At 42.0% G+C, this 25,783-nt stretch overlaps 1 protein-coding gene and 1 long non-coding RNA gene across 2 annotated transcripts; one reads left to right on the forward strand and one right to left on the reverse strand.

The window, feature by feature from the left end:
* The first annotated feature begins 166 nt into the window (after positions 1–166).
* Positions 167–17,368, forward strand: ATP6V0D2 (ATPase H+ transporting V0 subunit d2). Its single transcript, XM_050941157.1, has 8 exons — positions 167–422; positions 6,785–6,956; positions 8,460–8,638; positions 9,939–10,018; positions 10,327–10,404; positions 14,186–14,362; positions 16,324–16,401; positions 16,941–17,368. Exons 1-8 carry the CDS (start codon positions 293–295, stop codon positions 17,100–17,102), a joined length of 1,056 nt encoding a protein of 351 aa, XP_050797114.1. The 5' UTR covers positions 167–292; the 3' UTR covers positions 17,103–17,368.
* Positions 7,572–13,637, reverse strand: LOC127045447 (uncharacterized). The gene is made up of 3 exons (XR_007772719.1): positions 13,329–13,637; positions 8,229–8,351; positions 7,572–7,647 (listed from the first exon to the last, which is right to left on the reverse strand). It is a non-coding gene; the product is annotated as an uncharacterized LOC127045447 (long non-coding RNA).
* Positions 17,369–25,783: the final 8,415 nt, after the last annotated feature.

Consider the following 25,783-nt stretch of genomic DNA (forward strand, 5'->3'; position numbering starts at 1 on the left):
TTGCCCCCTCTTCTGTCTCTCCTTAGCCCTTGGTAGATCCTAGTTCTGATTCTGACAGGAAGGAGTTTGATTTGTTGTCTAGCTGATTAGCTGGTGTTTTGTAAGCATCACGCAAAGTGCAGCCAACTACACTGGGAACAATAAACAGGAAGAAACAAGTCAGAAAAACCCAACCACGAGCTGACTGCAAATTAGTGACTATTGGTCATCACCTTCAAAAGAGAAGCACAAGACTTAGTACTCAAGGCTTTCACATCCACAAAACAGCACGGCGATTAAGCCCTTTATCTCCATGACGGGGTACTCGGAGTTTTACTTCAATGTGGATCATGGCTACCTGGAGGGGCTGGTCCGAGGTTTTAAAGCTGGGATCTTGACGAATGCAGACTACATCAACTTAGTGCAATGTGAAACACTGGAAGGTGAGTCTGTTTTCCTTATCGAGAGACAAATACTGTTGGCTAGATCACTGATGAAAGTTAAAAAAGAGACAGGTCAGAGAATTTAATAGGAGTGAAGTCAATATGGTTCTATAGAATGTACTCAATAAATCTATAGGATGAGATTTTCAAAGAAATTGATACCCTACTTATAAAATTTTCACCATACTATACAGAATTATATAACTGTATAGGATTGTTTACAAAACCTGGAAAAAGCTTATAATTTGGTACTAAATCCATAGGATTTTTCCATAGGGTTTAGGACTGTGTTACTGCATGGTTTTTAGATCATTAAGAGACTATCCACTTTAAAGGAGAAAAACTGGGTTTTAGGGAGATAAAATTGCATTACTCTTAAACGAAGAAAGGCTTCTGTGAAGGTGACTTTGTTGCAGAGGAGAAGGGAACATGCAGTTGTTTCCAAAGCAGCTTTTCTGTGGGTCAGACTGGCCACAGACTAGATCATGCAGATTTGTGAGAATAGATAAGGAGATGATCTCTCTCTCTAGGCATTTCTGAAAAAACAACTTACAAGCAGGAAACTTCTTTTGCAAATAAATGAACACAGGCTTTCTTCTATATCTGAGAGTAATAATTGCAATTATTTAACCAAAATCTTTTACATTTAAGAATTCTATTAGGTCAAACTATCAGCATAATGACTACAAATGCAAGTTCATTGTGTCTGGAAAATTAGCAGCTTTGCTTCTCCTACCGATTCTGTTACCATCACTGTAGAAGAGAGGAAGCTGAAACTTGCCCACAACAATGCTCATCCCTCCCCTCCTTACACAAAGCTGGGCTAGTGGATCTTATAATAGCTTGGAAGGGTGACCAGTTCCTGTAACCTCTTTGTACGAGTAAATATGGCCTAAGGAACTTACCAATTCTACAGATATATTCCTGCTACAGCAGGTAATTTCCATGAGACAAATATCTCCTGCTCAATGAATGTACAAGCTCTACTTCAAAATGCTGAAAGAAATAACTGACAAAACTGACTGAGTTATTAAACCCAGAGCTCTTTCTTCATTTATCTTCTGTGCTCTCCAGGAGACAAACAGGTGATGTTCTCTGAGTTTCCTCAGAGTATAAATTAGCTCCATAGTTGTTTTCTCAGAGTGAAGAAATTCCTCCCTTTGAGAAAAATCTTATTTTTCAAACATTTAAAAAAATACCCAATCTTTTCAAAAAGTGATCGTTCAAGAAAATACTTAATGGGATTCTGGAAAAACAGAAACAACACTATAGAAATTCTAGTTCATTTAAAAATTAAGATATTGTTAAACAGAAAACAATTATTAAAAATGTATCTGCCTTTCAAAATTGCTGTATGTGTTCATGATGTTTTACAGACGGATAAGTATAAAAAGCCAAGATCCTTCTCTAAATGAGCTTTGCAGTATAAATTAATTCTAATTTAATTTTAAAAAAAAATCTCACTTCCTAATCTTAACTTTACTTTAGAATCCACACACATTAGAGCAGCAGCCTGTAGCAATCCCCCTTCTGTCATGGGCTTTTGTATAATTGTATTCTCCCCAATTAAGTGTTCAGTGTTTTCTTCCTTTGCAGCTTTTGGCAATTAAAAAAAATAGTAGAATCCCTCATATAACCCAAATTTAACAGTGACAATCAAAACCAGAGTGTCAGAATTACCGATATTACTATTTACATTAGGGGTGGGCAATAATTTTTGCAGGAGGGCCACTACACAAATTTTGGTAAGTCTTCACAGGCTGCACATTTCTACTGTATTAATGGAGGAGGTGCAGAGTCTGGGAGAGAGTTTGGATGCAGGAGGGAGCTCCAGGCTGGTGCAGAGTGTTGGGGTGCAGGAGCGGGTAAGGGATGTGGGCTCTGGGATGGAGTTTGGGTACAGGAGGTGGATCTGGGCTGGGGCAGAGGATTGGGGTGCAGGAGGGAGTACGATGTACAGGTTCTGGCCGGGAGATGCTTACCACAGGCGGCTCCTGGCCAGTGGTGCAGCAGGGCTCAGACAGACAACTTGCCTGCCTGCCATGGCCCATCCTGGAAGCGGCTACAGCCGGCTGCTGCTGGCATGTCTTTGTGCGCCCCTTGGGGGGAGGGGAGCTGTGGGTCTCCATGTGCTGCCTGCACCTGTAAACACTGCCCCCGCAGCTCCCATTCACCAGTTTCTAGCCAATGGGAGCTGTGAGGACAGTGCTGGGGGCAGAAGCAGTGCACGGAGCTGCCTCTCCCACCCCACCAGGGGCACGCAGAGACATGCCAGCAGTAGCCGGCCGCTTCTGGGAGTGGCATGGGGCCACAGCAGGCAGGCAGCCTGCCTGAGCGCCCCCCTATACCACGGCACTTTTAGCAGCCCAGAGATCGCAAGGGGGCAGCCAAAGAACCTGGCAGGCCAGATAGAAATGTTAGATGGGCTGGATCTGGCCCACGGGCCACATTTTACCCACCCCAGATTTACATGCACTATATCCTAATAATAATAACTACAAGACTGTAGGTTAGAACTTTGCACTTCCTTGAAAACCTTAGGATGAGTCAAGTGTGGCAGTGAGTACTCAGCCCAGAGGAAGAAGGGGCTAATGAGGGGATCATGGGCTACTCCAAGGGCAGGAGAGGCCCTCTGTCTGAGTTACTGCAATGTCTATGGGGCTGCCACACAGCCAGGAATCTCTGCATCAGTGTACTGCTTCCCTGCCCACAACACAGTCCCTACATCAGGGCTTGTGATTGGGTCATTGGAAGCCTTATCATTGTCTTCACAGTACCTGTGCTGAGGGAAACCTTTTCCAGCCTCAACTGGGGCTTTTAGGGTCCCCTTATGCCATTCAGGTCCTTTTACCCAAAGTATAGGAGCTGGCACATTGGCGATGGTCTCACCCTCAATATTTTACCCTCAAAACAACTATGTGCAAAGAGGATAGCAATAGTTTCTTATTTCATAGATAGGTAGCTAAGTCACAGAAGGATTAGGGGCCCAATTCTGCTCCCATTAACATCAATGAGAGTAGGCCCTCTAAGTAATTTACCCTGTCCAAATATAGGTTGTGACTCTAGCAGCAGAAAGTCCAACCAGAGCTAGATGATGTCCATAAGGCATGATGCAGAGACAAGTCACTGGGAGATACGGTAGAGAGTGAAGGGTGTTTCAGTGGTTAGATTGCTATCCTAGGATTTAGGAGACCTGGTTCGATTCCTTGCTCCACCACAGACTTCCTGTGAGACCTTGAGCATATTACTCAGTATGTACCTCAGTTCCTCATCTGTAAAATGAGCATAATAGCACTTTCTGATCTCACAGGGGAGTTGGAACAACAAACACATTCAAGAGTGTGAGGTACAGTAATGGGGACAATATAAACTATGAAAGATAGACAGATGTGCTGATTCAGTGCTTTTTTGGGGCAGTTTCCAGGGAATCCACTTCAGTGGAGTCCCAGCAGCAGCTTAAGGTAGACCTCCATAGGAAGGACATGCTATTTCTTTTTGCCTCCCTACCAATCTTAGAGTTTTATGCTGTCAATCAGCACCATACCATATGAGCACCTTCAGCATAAAAATCAATAGCGATAGCAAAGTCCCTGGTAGACTTCATGGAGTCTGACAATTCTTTCTTTACAGGGTCAGAACTTTGCTTGAGGCACAGGTTTTTTGGGGGAGGTGGGAAGTTGCAAGAGGTATGAGAATAAAAACAGGTTTGAATTGTGAGCATCACTTATAGCGGAAACGTAAGGACATGGCATCTTCCTCTCTCTCCCCCAATGGTTTCGTGTAGATATTGAAAGGAATAAATGGTGTGGGTTCCTATGGGACCCTGCAGATGAGGGGTTTTAGAGTGAAGGAGCAGTTACTCATCACCACTCTCTGAGTTCTGCTGGAGAGGAATGATTGGAGTCTCCGTAGGGCCATATACTCGTTATATCATGTGGGTGTATTAGTAATACTTTGGGTCCACTGTGTCGAACCTGAAGGGATATAGGTCCCTGTATGTAATGTCCAGCAGTATGGGCACTGAGATCTTACCCTGTGTCCATGGCCATGAGGAGAGAGTCTTTTGATGCTGGGACAGCAGTCTCCTTGCTCTCCCCTGGTCTGAACATTGATTGTGAGGCAACAAAAATGTTGGCCAATGTCACATGTTGTTGGAGCTGACAAACAGAGGCTAGGGACACCATTCCTTACCCATCCTGCCTAATAGCCATTAATGGACTTAACCTCCATGAATGTATCCAGTTCTCTTTTAAATCACCAGCAGAAGTTGGTCCAATAAAAGATATTACCTCCCACACCTTGTCTCTTTAATATCCTAAGACTTACATGGCTACAACAACACTGCATACAATACATATTCCAATAATCTTATCAGTGAAGTATGTTAATAGCTCTTTGCAGAGCTTGATACATGAGAGTCGTGTCTGGGTTATGTAGTAGGGGTTGACTATCCACCTCACCCAGAGAGGAAGGTCTCTTAAGAGTGGCTGTATCCCAAGGTGCTAGAAATGCATTTGTGAGGAGTAAATCAAGGCAAATGAGTCAGTGGCAAAGTTGGAAATAGATCACTGGAAGCTTGATTCCTATTCCACTCTGACACAGTAATGTACTCTAGCCCCTACATATTTGTTTGATACATTTAAAAAAAACGATAAATTATCACTTTTCATCTTCATAGGAAATGTAGGTATGTGATACAAAAATGGGTGAATACAAAAAGATTTTAAATATATTTAGACTTGATTTTAAGCATAATTATACTTATGTTGGATTGTTTTATCATGCTTATATTTTTCCTCGATCTAGAGATTAATCTAGAGATTAAGCTGAGTATTTTTTCAGTTAGAAAAGAAACCTGTACTGCAGCACTCTGAATACTTCCAGTTATCTCACTTCATTGTCTATGTGCTTGAAAGGACATAACCTTTACAAATATTTTGTCAACAGAAGCTTGTGTTTAACTCTGTAAAGACTTGTTTAACATGATTTCCTTCATAAGGAATTAGTTTATACTGGCAGCATTCAGACTGGTGCAGGAAGACCTAGAGAAACACTGGCAGATGCACAGGTACTGACTGGACTGCGTTAGTTTGACAAAAGGAGTGTGTTGAATGTGATCACTATAATGAACCCAGTCTGGTGGTTACTCTGTGTATGGCACTCTTATTGAGCTCAACAGAAAATGTGTACAGTATTCAGAAAGGCTATGTTATCAGGTACTATAGCAAGTCTACTACCTTTTGCTAACCACCACTTCAGAATTCATTTGTAAATGTAATAATTGTGAAATCACAAAAAACACATTATCACAAACTCTATCACTTAAAGCATATGAAGCTATTATTTTAGAATATGCCAGTGGCTTTTTTAAGGGAATGGATGCTGAACAGGTCTGAATACTAAAAATATATCCAAATCACTTGTTCTGCCACCGGTAGTGGAAAATGGTCATAAAGCCAGGGGACAATAGTTAAAGGAACTCACTTTGGGAATCCTTTGATGGCACAGGGTTGCTGTAGAGACTTCTGCAGACCCTCCCAGTGCAGGAAGCATGGACAGGATTTTCCTATGTCCATGACCCAGCTTTCAGAATAGCTCTTTTGAGCTGCAGAAGTTAGAAAAGTCCAAAGATCAGGGTCCAAATGTCAGAAGAGCATAAGAGTGACTTCTCTTGAGCTGTGCTGTACAGAACTTGGCTGGAGCCTGTTTCTGGGCTAAGCAGTACCATTACCAGTATACATCTGAGTGTTGATATATCTTCACATATGTAAGAACATAGTCCTCCTTGAGATGTAAATAATCCATCTGAACAACGGAAGAATTCTCCAAAAAAGTAATAGGGCCAGATTCACTCCTAGTTTATCTCAGCTTCTACCCACATAAACCAGGAGCTCTGCAGACAGAAAGTCAACTGGAGGCAGGTTTCAGTGATACAACAGCATGCTCAGGAAGACAGCACAGCCAAAATAGTGAATAAAGTTGACTGGAGAAGGAGTGAGGTAGAGCAGGTGGGAAAATGTGCTGTTTCAACCCATCACCACTGCAGCATCACTGGTGGGACTCTATGGAGATTATGGCAGCCCTGCCCTAATACAACCTCTGAGGAGTGACATATGATTTGTCATCTCCTATGGTATGTAAAAAAGCCTGGTTAGGAAAGGGAGGTGCAAATTTGTGCTAGCCCTGCACTTGCTCTAAATGAAGATAATGACAAAATTCCCTTTGACTTCACTGGAAGATAATAAAGTCTTAATATGGAAACAGAGGGTTAAAGCACTGAAACATGTAAAGTTATTCAAGTTGGTTCCATTTCTAGTGTTGTGACAATTTATCCTCATAATTTCTTCTGAATCTATTTGTAGACTTGAAGTTACATCTACAGACCACAGACTATGGCAACTTCTTGGCCAATGAAACTGGTCCTCTCACTGTTTCCACCATTGATGACAAACTGAAAGCCAAATTACTCACAGAATTTCAATACTTTAGAAACCACGCTTTTGAGCCACTTGCCACGTTTCTGAACTTTATCACGTAAGTTAAGTTACCTGTTCATTTCAATTGCCACAGTTATTCAAAGCAAGTCAGGGTAAATTTCTTGTTAATGCAATTTACACACAGCTGGCCAATGAGTGAAATTTATTTAATACTGTACCATTTTAAAGAAGTATAACTCAGTGTTTAGAAACCTAAATAAAAATCTATTCTTATTTGTTACATCATGGACTAACAGTTTCAAAGGTGTATTACTTGTTTGGGGTGGAGGAGGTGAGATGGGGAGGAGAGATTTAAATTTTTCAAAATATAATTGTTTTTAAATTAGGGTTTGGATTTTTTGGCAAGATGAAGAAACTCATGATATAGAGGATGGAGTTCTAATGCAGAGTACATACTCTTTATTTCCATACAGATAGCAAACTCTGCATTCTGTTTCAAGGTGGCAATCTAAATATGAATTTCTGTGATCTTTAGTGAGATGTTTAGATCCTAGTAGCTTTATTTTTGAAAGATCTAAGTGCTGTCTGATCTGCTCTTGACTTTAACAACATATTACTGACAGAACACAGACCTGATTTATGTTGGTTTGGATGCTTTAGCAAAATCTCCTCTTCTCTGTAGTAAGCACTTCAGTACACATTCTTATCTTACCTTTTAATACTTGGTGGCTGTGACAAACTTGCCAGACTTTACTTCCCCGCTTAGTTTGGGGTAGTCATATTTTTTCCTGACACAAAAGTAAAGTATCATTAATTTTTTCCTCATTATCATAAAGGTGGCTGAGTTAATTTTGTGCATGGACTAACAAACATGGTGATTCTGCAAGACCTCACTAGGACAGTTATGCACTTAGAACTGTGCAAAATTCACAATTCTTGTTTCACAGAATTTCATTCAAAAATTATTGCTGTCTTCATTTCAGTTTTGCATGCACACATTCCCCTCCCCTCTCACCATACACTGTGGTGTTTTGCAGTAGGGATAGTACTTAGAGGATCCCTATAGCCAGGGGCCTGGTCTCAAGGATCCTGGGGGATCTGCAGGAGGCCAGGGTCATCCACCCAAGCTCTGTAGTTATAGTGTCCACAAGTCATGATAGCTCACTTAAAAGAACACCACCACCAGAGGTGGTTCCAGAGGAACTTTGAATACAGGCACATTAGATATTTGTAGTTATCCTAATGTTCCTCCTGGGAAACAGCAGTATCCCCAAACAGCAACAACTTCTAGTTCATTAGATGTACTTTTGATGCAATGTATTAGATCTTAAATCAAAATCACATCCTAATGCTGCATAAGAAGACTTACCTTACATTCATGCTTAGTCCCTTCTTCAGAACAAGTTCAAAAGCACTTATATGTCAAAGCAACACCAGCATTCAAAATTAATGTTATATAGCAGTCATTTTTCTGTCTGTGAGATGTTGATATCTGAATAGATGAAAACAGAGCAAGTATTTTGGTGGTTTAGGTCCGTACAGTTTCTTTTATATTTAAGAAATAAATCAAGTTGTTTTGTAACTTTTTTTTTAAACTCAGGTACAGCTATATGATTGACAACGTGATTCTGTTGATAACTGGTACACTGCATCAGCGACCCATAGCTGAACTTGTTCCTAAGTGCCACCCTTTGGGCAGTTTTGAGCAAATGGAAGCAGTCAGCATTGCCCCAAACCCTGCAGAGCTATTCAATGCAATTTTGGTTGACACACCATTAGGTATGAAAATTTAAAGATTTGTCTACAGATGCTCCTCTTCACATATTCCTGATAATTTCATTTCACATCACACCAGCAGATGTTTCACCAGAGATTATATGATTTGATAATTTAACCTATGAGTAATTGGCAACTGCACTGCAGGACAAGATGCAGTTTTGAAGTGTTATTTTGTGCATTTCACAAAACAACTTTAAAATAAGACAGTTATTTAACCTGGATAGCAGTCACATACAGAAAACATGCTACACTAGGTCAGACTTTTATAGCTTACTTTCAGAAATATTAATTGACTCTGATAATGGTTGAATTGTTATTTCAAGGTTTACTGTAAACATATGCCAACAGCTGTTTCCATAAGTGAATCATTTAGGACAAAATCCTGCCCATGCCTCTTTAGGCACCAAGGTCCCTGGTAATGGCACCAGTTGTTATTATTGAATATTTATTTTATGGCAGTGTCCGAAAGCCTCAGTCGGTTGTGGGCACCCACTGTGCTGGGCACAGTACAAACACAGAAAGAGCCAATCCCTGCCTTGAATGGTTTACAATCAAAAGATAAAACAGACCAAGGGATGAGGTTGTGGATACAATATACAAGCAAAGGAATATGGTGAACAATTGGCAAAGCTTTGTTAGTTACACTTATTGTAATTTTAAGTTATTCAACTGCACAAAGTGGGATAGGATTTTGTATGCACCTTATGCACTGTGTTGAGTCCAACTCTGTAGGCATTCCCTGTGTAAAGGAGCTAGAGCAGGGATGGACTGGGGAAGATTGGGGCTGGAGGATCCTTTGTTATCTGGAGCTTCTGGTCCTTCCCCATATACAAAAACACACACAGGAGTATGGCTAGGGAAGGGAGGCTACACTACCAATTGGGCTTGAGTACCCTCTGTAGAGCAGCTCCATGATCTGGAGAGGAAGATTCTTCTCTTCACTCTCCTCTGGAAATCTCCCCAAAGCCCAGCCCAACTACTTGTGCTAAATGCTAGGGAGTAGGTTAGGGCCTTAAAATAATTACTCTGTTAGCCATTCCCATCTGATGCTCTCTGGAGATTTGAGCACTGACAGCTAGATTTATTCCCCTTGCAGCAGAATCCTAGTATAAAGAGAAAAATTAAGAGGATTTCACATATTTACCTTCCTGTTTCTCCTCCCACTTCTCCCTCAAATTACCCTTTCTTGAAACCACAATTCCTTGATAAATACCACAAAATTGGTAGATTGCTACTGGTCAGGGATGCTCACATATCTCCATCTGAATTTATTCTGTAAGTTAACATACTCTGCTTTCAGCTCCTTTCTTTCAAGACTGCTTGTCTGAAAATGACTTGGATGAAATGAACATTGAAATAATGCGAAACAAACTGTACAAGGTAAGTGCTTCTTAGAATACTATACTACGAACTTCCTATAAAAGTAAAAAAAATCACAAGAAAATGATAGAACATCTAGAATTTGAGAACTATCATCATGTTCTATTTTTTAAAATCTCACTAGTGAAAATGAAAATGCCGTGGGTATAAGTTAGTGTCTTAATTAGGGTGACTAGATGTCCCGATTTTAAGTATGTAAGTAGTCCCATCAATTTCAGCTGGGGTACCCATATGCTTATGTGCTTTGCTGCACTGGGGCCTTAATGAAGTTCTATATAAAATGTATCTTTTTCTCCCCCCTTGTTTAGTCTTATCTCGAGGCTTTTTATAAGTTCTGTGAAAAACAAGGAGGCACCACAGCAGAAATAATGTGCCCTGTTCTTGAGGTAAGACAAGCACAGACCTTACGCATCTAAGTATTCCATGAGGATTTTCTAGCTCAATTATTTAATGCTTTTCCTGCTCCTTCCTTCTTTCCCCAATTTGTGAAACTGACATTCAACTTTTTTCCGCGTGACAATTGGTTTACTAGGATCTGATGAAAACATTTGTTTCAGGTCCAAATTCAACCATTACTTATAGAAGTAGCCATTCTATTTCAAGAGAGGAGTCAGCCTCAGTTAGTAATTTTCTATAATTGCCACATTAGGAGAGTTACCAACGTGTGCAATAGTATCAGAGATCGCTTACATTTGCTAATACACTTGGTATAAGGAAGGAAGAAAGCAGATTTAGATTTTTCTAACACCTATTCCCCTGAAATTAGGTTCTTGATATTGAAGGTCTCAAATCACTGATTTTTAAGGGGTATTAACTGGAAGAAATACAGTGTCGCAGGAGTTTGATTTTCAAAAGTGCTTATTGTTGGTCTAATTCTGTTCCCCTTGAACTTAACGCTTCAAGTCAGAGCTGAGTGACTTTTGAAATTTCCATTCTGCAGGAAATCCAGACATTTCAACACATTTGTTTTCACCCCAGATTGGTACACAAAGTAGAACTTGGAATGTTTCTGTCGAACAGAAATTCCAAAATAACTGATTCAGAAATTGTCATAAACAAACAGTAAAGGGTTAAGAAGTTCACCTAGCCTAGCTGACACCTGAACAGAGGAACCAATAAATGGACAAAATGTTTCAAGAGGAAGGAGAGAAGTTTTCCTTTGTTCAGTTCATTAAGTTCTGTGCTGGAGTAAAAAGATCCAGGAATCAACCAACCAGGGTAGTGAGTATTAGAAAAGGAATGAATTAGCTTATGTTTATTTCCTTTTGTGACTTTGTCTTTTTGTATTAGAGGGATAATCAAACTGGATCTTCTTTTGTGTAACTAAGGTTTTGCCCAGGGGAACATCCTCCGTGTTTTGAATCTGTTGTCTGTGAGAGTAGCTTGTATGCTAATCTCTCAGAGGTATTTCTTTTACACCTTTTCCTTAATTAAAAGTCTTCTTTTTAAAAATTTGATTGATTTTTTTCCTTGTTTTAAGATCCAAGGGGTTTGGATCAGTGTTCACCAGGAAACTAGTGGAGAAGTCTCTCAAGGTTACCCAGGGAAGGGTTATAGTACTCGAGAGGGAAAGATTTTTTGGGGGAAGACAAAGTTTCCCAAATAACTCATGAACAGCTGTTTTAAACGATTTGGGTGGTGACAGCAACCAGATCTAAGCTGGTAAGTCATCTTAAGGGTTCTCATGCAGGTCCCCACATCTGTATCCTAAAGTTCAGAGTGGGGGTAAAACCTATGACAGAAATGTTGAAATGTTTTGTTTTGACAGTTTTCAAATAAAATACTTAGACATTTACAAAACTGAAATGTTTCATTTTCATTTGTTGAAATGAAGCAAAGTCGTTTGTTTAAAATCATTTTCAACTGCATTTCCCATTATACTACATTACAACTCCAATAAGGCAGCTCAGAAGGTTGATGCCCCCATTTTCATGTATGGTAGGCCAGACAGGGAAACTGGCCTACATCTCCCATGATGTGCCATACAGAGCTTGGTTAGAGTGAAATCTTTTTTGCATTATGGGAGATGTAGTCCTCCAGAGAGCTCAGAGTATAGGAGAAAATGGAGACCTATGCATGAATATGGAAATGCAATTTAATATTTTTTTTGAACTGATTCAGAATGAAACAACAAAACAAAAACCAGGATATTCCTATTTGGGTTAGTCTGATCTAAAATAAAATATTTTATTTCCATTTTCTGCACAAATTGAGATTTTCCTATGGAAAGTTTCCATTTTGCAGAAATAGCATTTTCCATTAGAAAATAATTCAGATACAAAATTCCGAACCAACTCTAGTTGAAGTAAATGGGAGTTTTAGCAGTAACTTCAATGGGAACAAGAGTATGTCAATGCTAAGCATTTTTGAGTACATCAGTGTAGAGTTCTTTATAGAAGCATTTCCTTCCCGCCCCACCCCATAATACCAAACTGATCTAAGGACGTGTTGAAAGACAGCTGTTTACAAAGACAGCTAATAAAGAAGTTTAATTATATGGACAAAGAAGTTGTTGCCATTTATGTCGTACTTTCATATATATGCTCACGTCTCATCTTGCAAACCTTACCCAAGCATGCAGCCATCCTGCAGTCAATGGGACTATTCCCATAAGAAAGGGTTGCATGATCATTCCCAAAACTAAAAAAGTTACTATATTCAAATATAATTAAAATGTGTGTTGTCCTCAAAATACTATAGATATAACAGCTAAAAGTCACCCTATATAGACATTATAGGTCAAATCCTTCTGCTCTCTCTATTTATGAAAGTAGACCCACTGGAATTGATGTGCCTACTCATATTAGTAAGGCAAGTAGGATTTGTCTCTATTACTTATTAACCAGAAATCTTTTCATGCACACTTATATTCTAATCACTTCCCCATTGTTTATTCTCTTTCCCTATGCTGAAGCCAGTGCCAGAGTGCAATCAGGTGACTGTTACAACTTGTTCTAGTCCATACACTCAGGAACTAGGAATGTGAATCTGTTCTTAAATTTGCAAAACAGTGTTGCAACTGCTAAAATGTAAACAAATTATATTGCTCAATAGAAAACTGTAATTCTCTGCTCACCAAAGCATTTTGAAAGTTCACATACTCAGAAGCACTTCACACTCTGCCTAAATTTTGCTCATGCTGTATTTTGATCTGGATAATTCTGAAACAAGTCCCAGTAATTAGCTGATCCACAACTTTTTTTTAGAAAAGGTACTTTGCTTTAAAAACAGAAAAAAGAAAAAAAGCTATTTTGGTCCCAAGTCAGTAAAAGAATTGGTAAACTTAAAGACAATTTAAACTTCCACTTACCTTTAAAATATGAATTAAATCCCTCAGGGTGGTAAGTGAAATTTTCTCCTGTGCAGAGGAACAAAACAAGGCCTATACATTGGCATGAATTTTACTGTTTTTCCTGCAGCAGTAGACATAACTGACATATAAAGCTGTCAGAAGAAATATAGCCCTCTGCTTTAGGTGTTAGTAATCATTTAGTGCAGAGAAAACACACAAACCTGAAGGTCTGAACTTGGCAGGCAAAATGTCTCAGTTCACCTCTGCCAGGTCCTTATCCGTTGTTTTAAGTTGTCCACACATGTAGCAATTATTTTTAAACTTTTCCATTTCACCTTTAATCTCAATAGCAGCTCTCCAGAGATCTGAAGTTACTGAAATAAATGTGGTCTACTTTTGATCTTTTCCTTTTTAATGTTTTGAGCAATGTTATTTAAATTCAGAAGGGGGGAGGGAGGAGATTTCTCAGCAGTCTGCAGAACTAAGTGTTTTGAGAAACAAGAAGTAGGGAAATGGTGGGGTGGGGATGAGACATCAGTGCCAGAGTCATAGAATAAAAGCTTAACTTTCTTAATTTCTCTTTAGAGAGACAAGGGGGGTCAGGTAATATCTTTTATTGGATGAATTTCTGTTGTGAAAAGAGACAAGCTTTTGAGATGACATAGAACAGTCGTCCAATATGTAGTATCAAAAAATCACAGAGTCTGCTCCTTGCCAACACTTTCTACCAAGTGTAGCACTTACTAATTTGAGTAGTCCTGTTAGACTTTAATGGGACTACTCATGGCATTAAACACTAGCACTCATTATTATGGTGTTTTTCAGAACCAGGCCATCTAATTAAGTCAGTTGCCTGTTTTGTTTTATGAATTAAGTTTGAAGCAGACAGACGTGCTTTTATCATCACTATTAATTCATTTGGCACGGAGCTGAGTAAAGATGACAGAGAGAAACTATATCCAACTTGTGGAAAACTTTATCCAGAAGGCTTACATCTGCTGGCCAACGCAGAGGACTACGAGCAAGTGAAGTGTGTGGCAGATTACTATGCAGTATGTAAGATGTTTCAAATGTCTTTCAATATTCCAGGATGTGGGTTCCAAGAAAAGCCCTGCAGTACAAGATTAAAACATTTTTAAAAAAGTCAATTATCCAACATAAGAATCAAATTTAAAGGATCCAAAACAAAAGAGCATTGCATCAAAGGCTTTCAGTACAAGAAATTGTGAACATTGAAGTTATTACATTAGTATAGTACAAGGTGCCCATCACAGAGACATGAAAGTAGGGCCAAATCATACCTTCCTACAAGCAAAACTGCTCCCATACCACAAAGGTCCCAAGAAACACAGGTTCATTTTCTGGCAGTGAAGTCAAGTCTGACATTTCTTGGCAGATTATGGTCCCTCCTCATCCCAAAGTAGTTCTGGTCCCCACTTATCCACCCCCATCCTATAGGGACCCTGGGTCTCCCTCAGCCAGAGAGTTTTCCCTCTCTTTTACCTGCACAGTGCATAAGTCAGTACCGTCAGCAGTCGATTTTCCCAGTGGATTCTCCTGCACTCTGCCATACAGAAACAAGCTCCCCATGTGCTGTCTGCAACATCATTTAGCCTAGTCACCCCTCTGTTTTAGACAGAACAGTGGTGGGGACACATTTCATTGGTGTTGTGACCACGCAGCTGGAGTGATGCTCTAGGCTGCTCCAGCAGCAGCCATACTGATTTAGCACAGGACCACTGCTTAAAAGTGATTGAACTATCCCTCTCCAGTTCCACAGCCTATAGTACTTTGAGTAAGTGCAAAAACCTTGGGGTGTGGGACTGCCTCCACATCTGCAGCCCTCCCCTAATGGGCACCACTGTTTCTCAGTTGTAACCTCAGAAGAGGAATTTAGGCAGCCATGTAAGTGCAGGCTGCAGCCTTCCAAACCTACAAATCTAGGGATTTATAGAAAAGTGGTCCAAACCCACATAGGACCTCCCTGTTCACTGGTAGCTCGTACACAAGTTGCACTGCCACTGGGGAGGCATGTCACCCATGTAAACACAAATGTTCTCTGTAAGGAGGGTGAAGCAACAGAGACTAAGTGAATGCTACTTGCAGCAGTCTTGACCAGTGTCTGCACTGTGCTGTGTCAGCAAGAGACGCTCTCCCAGCAATGTAATGCATCTTATCCAGACGTGCTCAATTGGTGCCACTGCACTGATGCAGCAGTGCTGATTTAGCGTAGTAGTGAAGGCAAGCCCTTCTTGAGTACAGATTTCTCATCACTGCCAGAGGTGAGAATGTGGAGAACACATGTACAGAGAAGAGCATGGCTGTTCCCATTCTCATGCTGAACCCTAGCACCACGAAGCTGCAGTAGGAGAGTTTCCACATGGTCTGAATCTAGAAGGGAAAACTATGTCACAGAGCTTGCATTTGCTCCTTTTTCCTCCCCACTGTCATCCCACATGAGAGCCATTTGATCAGCATCCCCCTTCCTCTCACACACACAATATTTTTCCCCTTTTCTATCAGATCTTTATAGTGAATTTTGTGGTTCAGCCTCCCTTTTGCAACACAAGTTGCATCACAAATTAATACACACAGATTGCACCCATACTTTGCATCTGCTAAATGAACTGTGAATGCAAGCACGATTTTTGTCCTTCTAGCTGCTTGACCTGCATTCATAATATGGAGGCTGTCTTTCTGAAAATGTGTTTTTTAAGTCACTGAAGAAGTCCTGAAGTAAATGGGGTAGTTGTACTCATGCAATAGCAAACCCCTTACAGTTCTCTCATTTAAATTGTGAAGTTTGGAGAGAAAGAGGGAGGAAAAACATGGGCAAATGTCAGTATTTTTCTTTCAGTGCATATTTGTATGGTCCATGCATTCCAGACAACCAAGTACAATCTGCATGGGTTCCTATTTACAGAAAGGTTACTTAATACAGAGAAAGTTTGTTTGATTTTGATAAATAGGATGAATGAACATATTTCCCATTGGTGATGGTTTGTGCTTCTAGGAATACAAGGCTATGTTTGAAGGGGTAGGAAGTGGTACTGGAGAAAAGACACTGGAAGATGCATTTTTTGAACATGAGGTAAGACATTCCACCTCTAAATGTATTACTAGCAAAACAATTTTACTCATCTGTGACAAGAAGTGGTGGTGGTCATTCAGTAGATAGCGCTATTTATACTCAGTCTGTACTGACCCAATAACTAAACATTGTGTTAGGACACATTGCACTGCTATAGTTGGCATACTTGAAGGAGACAAAACAGAGGGCTTCACTTTCTAAGTAAAACAAATGCCAGGGCACCCTTTGAAAGTGTGCATATGCAGGTGTAAAGCATCACGGTCTGGCCAAATTCTATCTCAAGCAGTTATAAACCATTTACTGAAATTTCTTCTGCAATATCCATAGGAGAAGGTATTCATTTCCTCCCCTAAACTCTTGGATGATGTTTCTGTGGTCTGTTAAAGAGTTGCCACAATTAAACCAGACATGGCTGCATTTTGATCATGCTTTCAGTGGGCAGATCCCTAGTTACAGTTATGTTTGTAAAGTGCTCTAGAATCCTATTCTTCTTTAATGCATTATTTTAAAGATAGCTCTGATTTAATGTTTTTCCTCAGGTAAAAATGAATGTGCTTGCCTTCAATAATCAGTTCCATTTTGGAGTGTTCTACGCTTATGTCAAGCTGAAGGAACAAGAAAGCAGAAATATTGTCTGGATTGCTGAGTGCATTTCCCAGAGACATAGAACCAAAATTAACAACTACATTCCTATTTTCTAATTCAGAGAATCTATAGTTCTAGAGTGCACAAACAGATATAATTTGTGAATATTAAAGAAAAAAATTTTTTAAAGTTTCTCAGATTTTACAAAATGTATTAATGGTCACCTTTATACATAGCACAATGGAAGCAAAACAAAAACTAAGATCATAGATACAAGTATTTTCCCCCTTTCTCTGATAATAGACTGAATCTTAATTTTAGCTGTTCCCTCCCCCATGTGCTCATTTTAATTTAGTTGGTCAATAAAAATTGCCAACAGGTTCCTGTTTGTTTATTCTTTACTTCCCATGCCAATACAAGTGTCACATCTGTGTTTTACACTAGTGGTTTTTGGAAATCTCATCAGAAGGTTTAATTTGAAACCAACAGTTTTCTCAAAGGACATGGTTCAATACATGCCAGTAGAACCACCATTTCAATCCTAGAAGATCATAGTTAATTGAAAATTAAGGGTTTCTTAATACTGCTGTTACAAAGGATATGAAGGACTAGCTGCGGGAATAGCGAGACACACAAAACTTGTGCCAGTCCCCTTGCAACTCTTCCACCTAGGTAGGGTTGCCAACTTTCTAATGGCACAAAACCGAACAAACTTGCCCTGCCCCTTCTCTGAGGCCTCACCCCCACTCACTCCAGCCCCCCTCCCTCCATTGCTTGCTCTCCCCCGCCCAACTCACTTTCACTGGACTGGGGCAGGGGGTTGCAGGCTCCACGGTAGGGCAAGAAATGAGGGGTTCAGGGTGCAGGAGCGGGCTCAGGGCTGGGGCAGGGGGCTGGGGTGCAGGCTCCAGCTGGGCTCTGGAGTGGGTCTGTGGATGAGGGGTTTGGGGTACAGGAGGAGCCTCAGGGCTGGGACAGGGGTTCTGGGTGTGGGAGGGGGTGCAGGCTTCAGAAGGGGGCTCAGGGCTGGGATAGAGGATTGGGGTGCCGGAAGGGATGTGGGATTTGGGTGAGGGTGGGGGTTATGACTGGGGCAGAGGGTTGGGGTGCAGGGTCTGGAAGGCAGTTTGGGTGCAGCAGGGGGCTCCGACCTAGGGCAGAGGGTTCGGGATATGGGCTCTGGCTGGGCTTGCCTCAGGCAGCTCCTGATCAGCGCCGTAGTGGGGCTAAGGCAGACTCCCTGCCTGCCCTGGCTCCGTGCTGCTCCTGGAAGTGGCCGGCATGTCTGGCCCCTAGGTGTAGGCATGACCAGGTGGCTCTGTGCGGTACGTACTGCTCGTGAAAGCATGTGCTGCCCCTGCAGCTCCCATTGATCGCGGTTCCTGGCCAATGGGAGCTGTGGAGCTGACACTTGGGGCACGGGGAAGTGTGCGGAGCTTCCCTGATTGCCCCTGAACCTACGGGCCGCAGGGACATGCTGGCCACTTCTGGGAGCTGCGCGGGGCCAGAGCAAGCATGGAGCCTGCCTTAGCCCTACTGCGCTGCCAACCGGACCTTTAACGGACTGGTCAGCAGTGCTGACCGGAGTCGCGAGGGTCCCTTTTTGACCAGATGTTACGGTCAAAAACCAGACGCCTGGCAACTCTACACCTAGGATGTGTGCACTAAACTTTACCAAATCCCACAGCTGTGGTGGCAGTGGTGTACAGGTCAAGAGACTGTAACCATGGGAGGCACCCAGATACCATGTGTTAAGTACCATAGAAAAATCAAGATGATTATATAAATTCAAACTTCAGAAAAAAGAAAAATTCCTTGGAAAGCCATAACTTAGATAAACACCTCTTAAATTCCAGATATAAATGATGAGTTAAATACCAGAACTTCCCATGCTGTTTTGGATACTTATGAATCGTATGGAAAACCAGAGATGTTAATATACTGCATGAATCATAGTACAGAAGAATACTAGTGCTTTAAATTATTTTGTAATAACCTGAGTTGACAATTTTCTTTGGGAACATATTACAGTAGTAGGAATTTTTTAAAAAGCTTGTGATTAATGAGGAAATATAGTGAATTTCTTTTAAGCAGTGACTTATAAGTCTATTTGGTAGCTCTGAACTACCTTATCTGGTAACCCTACATTATCAGGAAACAAATTAGTACTATAAAAAGACAATATACTGACACATTACGGTTTTGTAGAATTATTATTCTATTTTCGGTATATGTAATTGATTGCTTGCATTATTTTTACTATCTTGTTTTTCTAAATTTATATTTCCCACATTATGCTATGACCAAAACTTTCTAGTCTTACTAGTCTGCAGCTACATTACAAGTAATGTAGGCAAAAAGAAGACTAAAATGTCTCCTATTTATGCCTCTCAATACTCTTTTGGTAATGGGAATTAAGGAGTTTATTTACAGTCTTATAATAAAGGATAAAAATGCAGAGGACAAAATTAACAGGTTCATCACACTGGAACTAAAAGCAAATGAGTCTGCACTAACACTCAAATCATTCCTACTTGTATAAACTGAGTGAATAGGCTTTGTGCCGAGGTTTCTCTGAGGAGGTTGGAGAGGAAAGAATCTCCTCTCTACTTGAAGCCATTGGGTGCCAATGGAGGCAGTACTTTGCTGCTAGAGCAGTCTGTGGATAGATGCAGGTGTGTTAACTCATTTTTTTTAATTTTAGGGTTGGGTGGAGGCTAGAGTTAAAATAATAATAGCTATTGAATATTGCTTCCATAAGTAGTTTTGTACCTGGACTAAATTTGTCCACTTTTAATTGAGCTTAAACCACCTTCTGTTCCAAACTCAGCCTTTCTCTCTCTCTCTTTTTTAATGCAATCTCTAAATGCAAAGCAGGACTGATCCTTATGGAAAGCATATAGACTAACCTATGACTATACTTAAAACTGAAAGGATATTTGCCACTGGACTATTACAGTTGTAAGATAGCCTATTTAAGACAGGTAATTCTGCCGAATCTGTCAGTCTCAGAATGCCCAACTTCAAGACCCAAGACACAGAGAAGTTTGCTGAGCTAGCAAATCCATGTTGTTTGAATGGAGGTAGTAACTTGCCACCCATTTGACCTCACAGAAGAATCATGAAGCCTCCAACACTAAAAGTTAGATTCTTCTGCTATGAATTCAGAAGCAAGAGCAGCTGAGATCAAGCACAAGCCAATACCATCCTGCATCACCAGTTCTTCATCTTCAGCAAAAGAGTGGGAAGAAACTGGGTAAAAGTAAATCAGAAAAAAAATAGAGGTCAATAATACTTACAGGAAGCTTGGATCAGGCGACATGACATTGGAACAAACTAATTTCAGAGATAGAAATAGTCATTCAGTAAGATAGAATGAACATTGTCCGATAGTAAGAAGAAAAATCACACCACAGAACCACAGGAAAAGTAAGAAAAGCCTCAAAGAAACCAGCTAAAATTTTTTAATTGAGAGTACACTTTGAGAAATACTCATGACAAATATTATGGGGTTTCATGTGTATTGTGACTTTCAGATCAAATTTGCTCAGTTTACAAATAAAAATATTTGTTACTATGAGCCACAGAAATTCAAACTGTTCTGTCAGGTTAGAACATATCAAATAACAATGATGTATTTGGAACTTAATTGATGATTCTCTTGATAGGTGTGTAAGCCACAACATAATCCATGTTACTCTCACATAGTTATAGGAATTCTGCAGAGCTAACAGGGTTAAAAAGAAGCAAAACTAACTGCCATTTAAGGTAAGCAGTGAGGAATTATAATAAATACAAGGCAAAGACCTGATTAGGAAAATGCCATTTGTATAGTGTCACTAAAAGATTCTTACTCCTGGGGGAATTCTATGCCACTGCATATGTGCAGACTTTATGTCCCTTGCAGCGTTCTTTGCTTCCCTGCAGAAAAATGGACTTGCTGATGGAGTAGCAAAGGGAAGCCACAAGAGCCGTCATGAGACCCTCCCCAGCAGTATGTTTCACAGTATGGTGCCCAGGGCAGCTAGCAAAGAGGTAAATCACTGTGGGGCAGGAGGTGGAACTGGGGAAGACCTGGCTGGTGGCGCCTACCCTGTACCGGGCTCAGCTGCTAGTCCCAGCTGGACTGGGGAGGATAGGACTTCTTCCCCTGCATGGCATCTGGAGCTGGCTCAGACCTACCCTAGATTTCTCCCCTGGCTGCAGGAAGCGCTGCAAAGTCTGTCCCCTGGCTTCCTGCACCCATTGCTCCTCAGCTGCATGGGGAGGGATCCCTGTACAGGGAGCTACACCCCCATCTGCCCAACCCCCATGCATCTAGACCCCCTTATACCCAAGCCCTCCCTCTGAGCCTTACCTCCCTGCACCTGGACCTCCTCAATGAGCCACCTGCCACGGGATCCCCATCCCACCAAGTCGCACCTGTAACCCCACCCCACTGAACCCCATTCCCCCAGCATCTGGACCCACCACTAAGCCCCCACATGCAGACCTCCCTGCCAAGCTCTATCCCCTACATACCCAGACCCCCCCACATAGCCCCAACCACCTTCACCTGGACCCCCCTGCAGACTCCCATTACCATTGCACCCAGATCCACCCCCCAACAAACCCCTGTGCATCCAGATTTCCCCCTGCACCCAAATTGCCCCACATAGAACCCTCTCAGCCCACACCTGGATCCCCCTCACATTAAGCCCCTCCAAACTTGGATCCTGTCTTGCTGTGACTGTCTGCCCACACAGAGGGGCAGGGCCCTGGGGTATTTCTGGGGCAGGCCAGGTCCTTGCGCTGTGTCAGAATTGAGTGTAGCCTCACCGCTTAGTTTGTGTCCTGGATGGGGGCCAGCTGCACAGTGATCTCCCACCTCTGTGCAGCCAGTGGCCTGCCATGCTGGAGCCCCCACATTTGTTTGACATATAAAATTTGCAGAATTTTAATATATTATGTGCAGAATTTTTATTTTTTTTGGTGCAGAATGCCCTCAGGAGAAAAAGATGTAGTTCTTTCAACTGAAACTCCAAGATGGTAGTCTACTTATTAACCTCCTAGTTAACAGGTAGAGCTTTCAAAAGGGAAGGCCTCCAAAAGTTCTGTTCACAAATTTCTTTGAGCCAAGGCATCGCATTCATATCTCTTGTCTACCATCAAATGGAAGTATCACTTTGGGACAAATTCATAAATGTTCTACAATATTTTTGCACTAAAAGACTTGCAAAGCAAAAATGTCTATTTGTAGCTAGTGCATCTCTATTTCTAGAAAAACAACTTGCCTTTTTTGAGATGCTTTGGAGATTAGAGGATATAGACTCAAGTATGTGGAAACAGATTCATGTTAATATCCTTGGCAAAACTAGGTACTACTAGAAAATGAAGGAATGACAATCCATCAATGGCCCATCTCAATATGGCTAATTTGGAGTACAATTTCACCTTGTTTAATAGAATGTCTGCTCTAGATGTTACCAAAATAGGTTTGTGCTTACTTGGCCCCTTTCAATATAAGGTGAGGTAACTTGGTGGGGGAACATGAAGATCTTCAGATATTTGTACAATACACTTATAATTGTACAGAGCTGAGAGGTTTTACCAATCTAGGATGTTACAACTAATTCTCAGAATTTTATGGAAAATCACAAAATAACAGTACTGCAAATTTTAAGTGAACTAAAGCCAACTTTATTTTATTATTTGACAAATACATTAAAAAGCCCTCAATTATTTGTATTATGATCAAAACTCTACTTATGATTTAGATTATAGACACCTTGGTGCAAAGCCCTCAGACAATACTCTGTTAAAGGCCTGATCCAACTCCTACTGAAGGAAAAGATTCCAGTGGAGTGATTTCATAGATTTATAAGGGCAAAAGGCATCGTTGTAATAATCTAGTCTGACCTCCTGTATAGAACTTCGCTGGATTAATTCTTGTTTGAACTAGAGCATGCATTTTATTTAAAAACATCCAAATTCAGAGACCATTGGACTGGGCCTTACATAAGCAAAACTCAAACTATCTGAGTGCAATTAAACAAAAAATATTCAAATACAATAGAACTTCACTCAAAACTTTTAGTCAGACAGACCAAGTAAAAGAAACATGATGGGCAACACGTTCTCCTTCCTGTGGATAATGTCAGGTGTAGGTTTATTTAAAATCTTCTCCCTGTATGCAGCTAATAACAGAGCTTAAAAGAAATTATTAAACAGATATAATATAAGAAACTAAGACAGGACTGAACCATTACAATTGCCACAAAACTAAAGGACTACTGGCGCACTTTATTACCTGTGGGGAAAATACCAAAATTGTTAAAATGATTCTGTAGGAGCCAAAATGAAACAGTTGAAGCAGTATATTTATGAAAAATATTATGACTTATGAAACTACATAAACATGAATAAAATCCAAATTGCTGTAAAATACCAGTCATAAAAATTGTAATATAGGATGAAACATAACAAATGCTTTAACGAAGCTCAATTAAGAACTATTCTAAATAAAATTCTACTCCTACTCCTGTTGAAGTAAAGGGCAGAACTCTTATTGGTTTCAGTGGGAGCAGGCCTTTGTGAGACCGATGCTGTGTTCCTGCAGGATGTACACAAGAGAGCTCTAAAAGCAGAACTGAACCTCGGGTAGGGCTGTGCAGCAAAGTGTTCTCCTATACATAGTCCAACAGAGTGAAATACATGGAAGGGAACTGATAGTAGCAGCTGGCAGGCCAGTGAGCTCACTGGACCCAGCATATATCATGAAACATTGAACGGCTAGCTAAGAGAGAGAATGTTTTCCTATAACCCTTAGACATATTAGTGTCAATGGCTGATGTTATCAATTTCTTCTAATGCAGCTCCTAACAACATTTCCGGTTGGCAAGAGGAGTAAATAAGAATGGCTGCTACCTAGTATTTTCGTTCAAGGGACTGCACTTAATCACCTATGTGCTGCCAGCAACCTTTATCACCGACTTGAAATTCGCTATTAGTCTCTAGTTACAAGTGTTCATTTTGGCATGGGTGTAGACATTTGCTCATACTGCTAAGCTACAAATGTTTCTGCAAGTACAAAGCAAATGCCATGTTGCTAGCACTTTGGTTTTCCACACTTCTTTCACCATCAGCCTATAGAATCAAGTCTCATTGACTCATAGACTTTAGGGTCAGAAGGGACCATTGTGATCATCTGACCTAGGGTAGTCAACCCTTCCAGTTTCACTGGGAGTCTCCTGTAATCAGCCCCTATCTCCCAGAGGCTACTGATGCCAAACCAGGAGATTTTAGGCGCTAAAAGTCTGGTGGCACAGTGGGGCTAAGGCAGGCTCCCTGTCTGCCTGCCCTGGCCCCAGACCCGTGCTACTCCCAGAAGCAGCTGGCATGTCTCTGTGACCACTGGGGGTGGGGGTGGGGGTGGGGTGGCTCCGCGTGACAACTCTGCAGCTCCCATTGGCCGGGAACTGCGGGCAATGGGAGTAGTGTGTGGGGAGCAGGCAGCATGCGGAGCCTTCCAGGCCGCTAAGGAGTGAGCTGGGCTGTGTCTGTCTGGACAGAGCTAGGGCTGCCCCTGCGCCAGAGGCCTTGGCATTCTCCATAGTAACTCAGAGCCCTCCCCATCTAGTATCTTATCTCCAGCTGTTGGGGAAGCTTAAGGCATAAGAAAGTACAACAGAGTAAGAAACTCATTTTTCATGATTTGATATCTAGGCCTTGTCTACAGAGTCTTTTTACTAATATAACTATGTCAGTTAGGGGTGTTACTTTTTAATGATGTATACCCAGTACATACCTTAGTGTGAGCAGCAGTATCAGTTAAGACAGGCTCTAGTTTTTTTGCTGCCCCAAGCAAAAAAAAAAATTTTGGCTGCCCCACCTCTTTTTTTTGCGGGGGGGGAGCTTTTACAGGTTAAAGCAAGCACCTCCTTGTTTGCTGGTGCCTAGAGCCTCCCCGGTACCAGTATTAATTTGCTTCCACTGGTATAGCCAGTGATGAGCTGCCAAAATATTAACAACCAGTTCCCTCCCCCTCACCCCACGAGGGGGTTGTGCCCCCCCCGCTCCGGGACCCCTGCCTCATCCAACCTCCCACTTTCCTTGACACCCCCCCAGGACCCCTGCCCAATCCACCCCCCTTCCCTGTCCCCTGACTGCCCCCTGCCGCACCATCAACTCCTCCTCTCATTCCTGTTAGACCCCCGAGACACCTGCCCCATCCAACCACCCCTTCTCTCTGTCCCCTGACTGCCCCTGGAATCCCTACCCCTGACTGCCCCCCACCACCCCATCCAACCCCTGCTCCTTCCTGACTGCCCCCCCAGGACCCTTGCCCCCATTCAATCCCCCTGTTCCCTGCCCTTTGACTGCACAGACACTAATCCACCTCCCCCAACTCCCCTGCCCTCTATCCAACACCCCCTCCCTGCTCCCTGCCCCCTTACCCTGCTGCCTGGAGGTGGGGGCCGGGCCAGGGCCACAGGCTGGAGCTGTTCGGCCGGGGCCGGGGCTGGGGCCACGGCTGGGGCTCCGCCGGAGCCGTGCTGCCTGGCTGGCTCCAGTCGGAGCCGGGGCTGGGGCCCGGGCCGGACAAGCGCCGGCTGGAGCCGGGGTCAGGCCCAGGCCGGAGCTGTGCCACCCAGGATAGGGGGCCAGGCAGGAGCTGTGCGGTGCCTGGAGCCCTCCTCACGCCCCCGCCCCCGCCCCCCTGCCCCAGCTCTCCTGCAGAAAGCTGCTGCTTCCTTCTCAGCCCTCCCAGGCTTCCCGCGCAAGCAGCTGATTCGCGGGAAGCCGGGGAGGGGGAGGA

Source organism: Gopherus flavomarginatus, chromosome 2 (assembly GCF_025201925.1).
Source record: "Gopherus flavomarginatus isolate rGopFla2 chromosome 2, rGopFla2.mat.asm, whole genome shotgun sequence".
NCBI classification, from domain to species: Eukaryota; Metazoa; Chordata; order Testudines; family Testudinidae; genus Gopherus; species Gopherus flavomarginatus.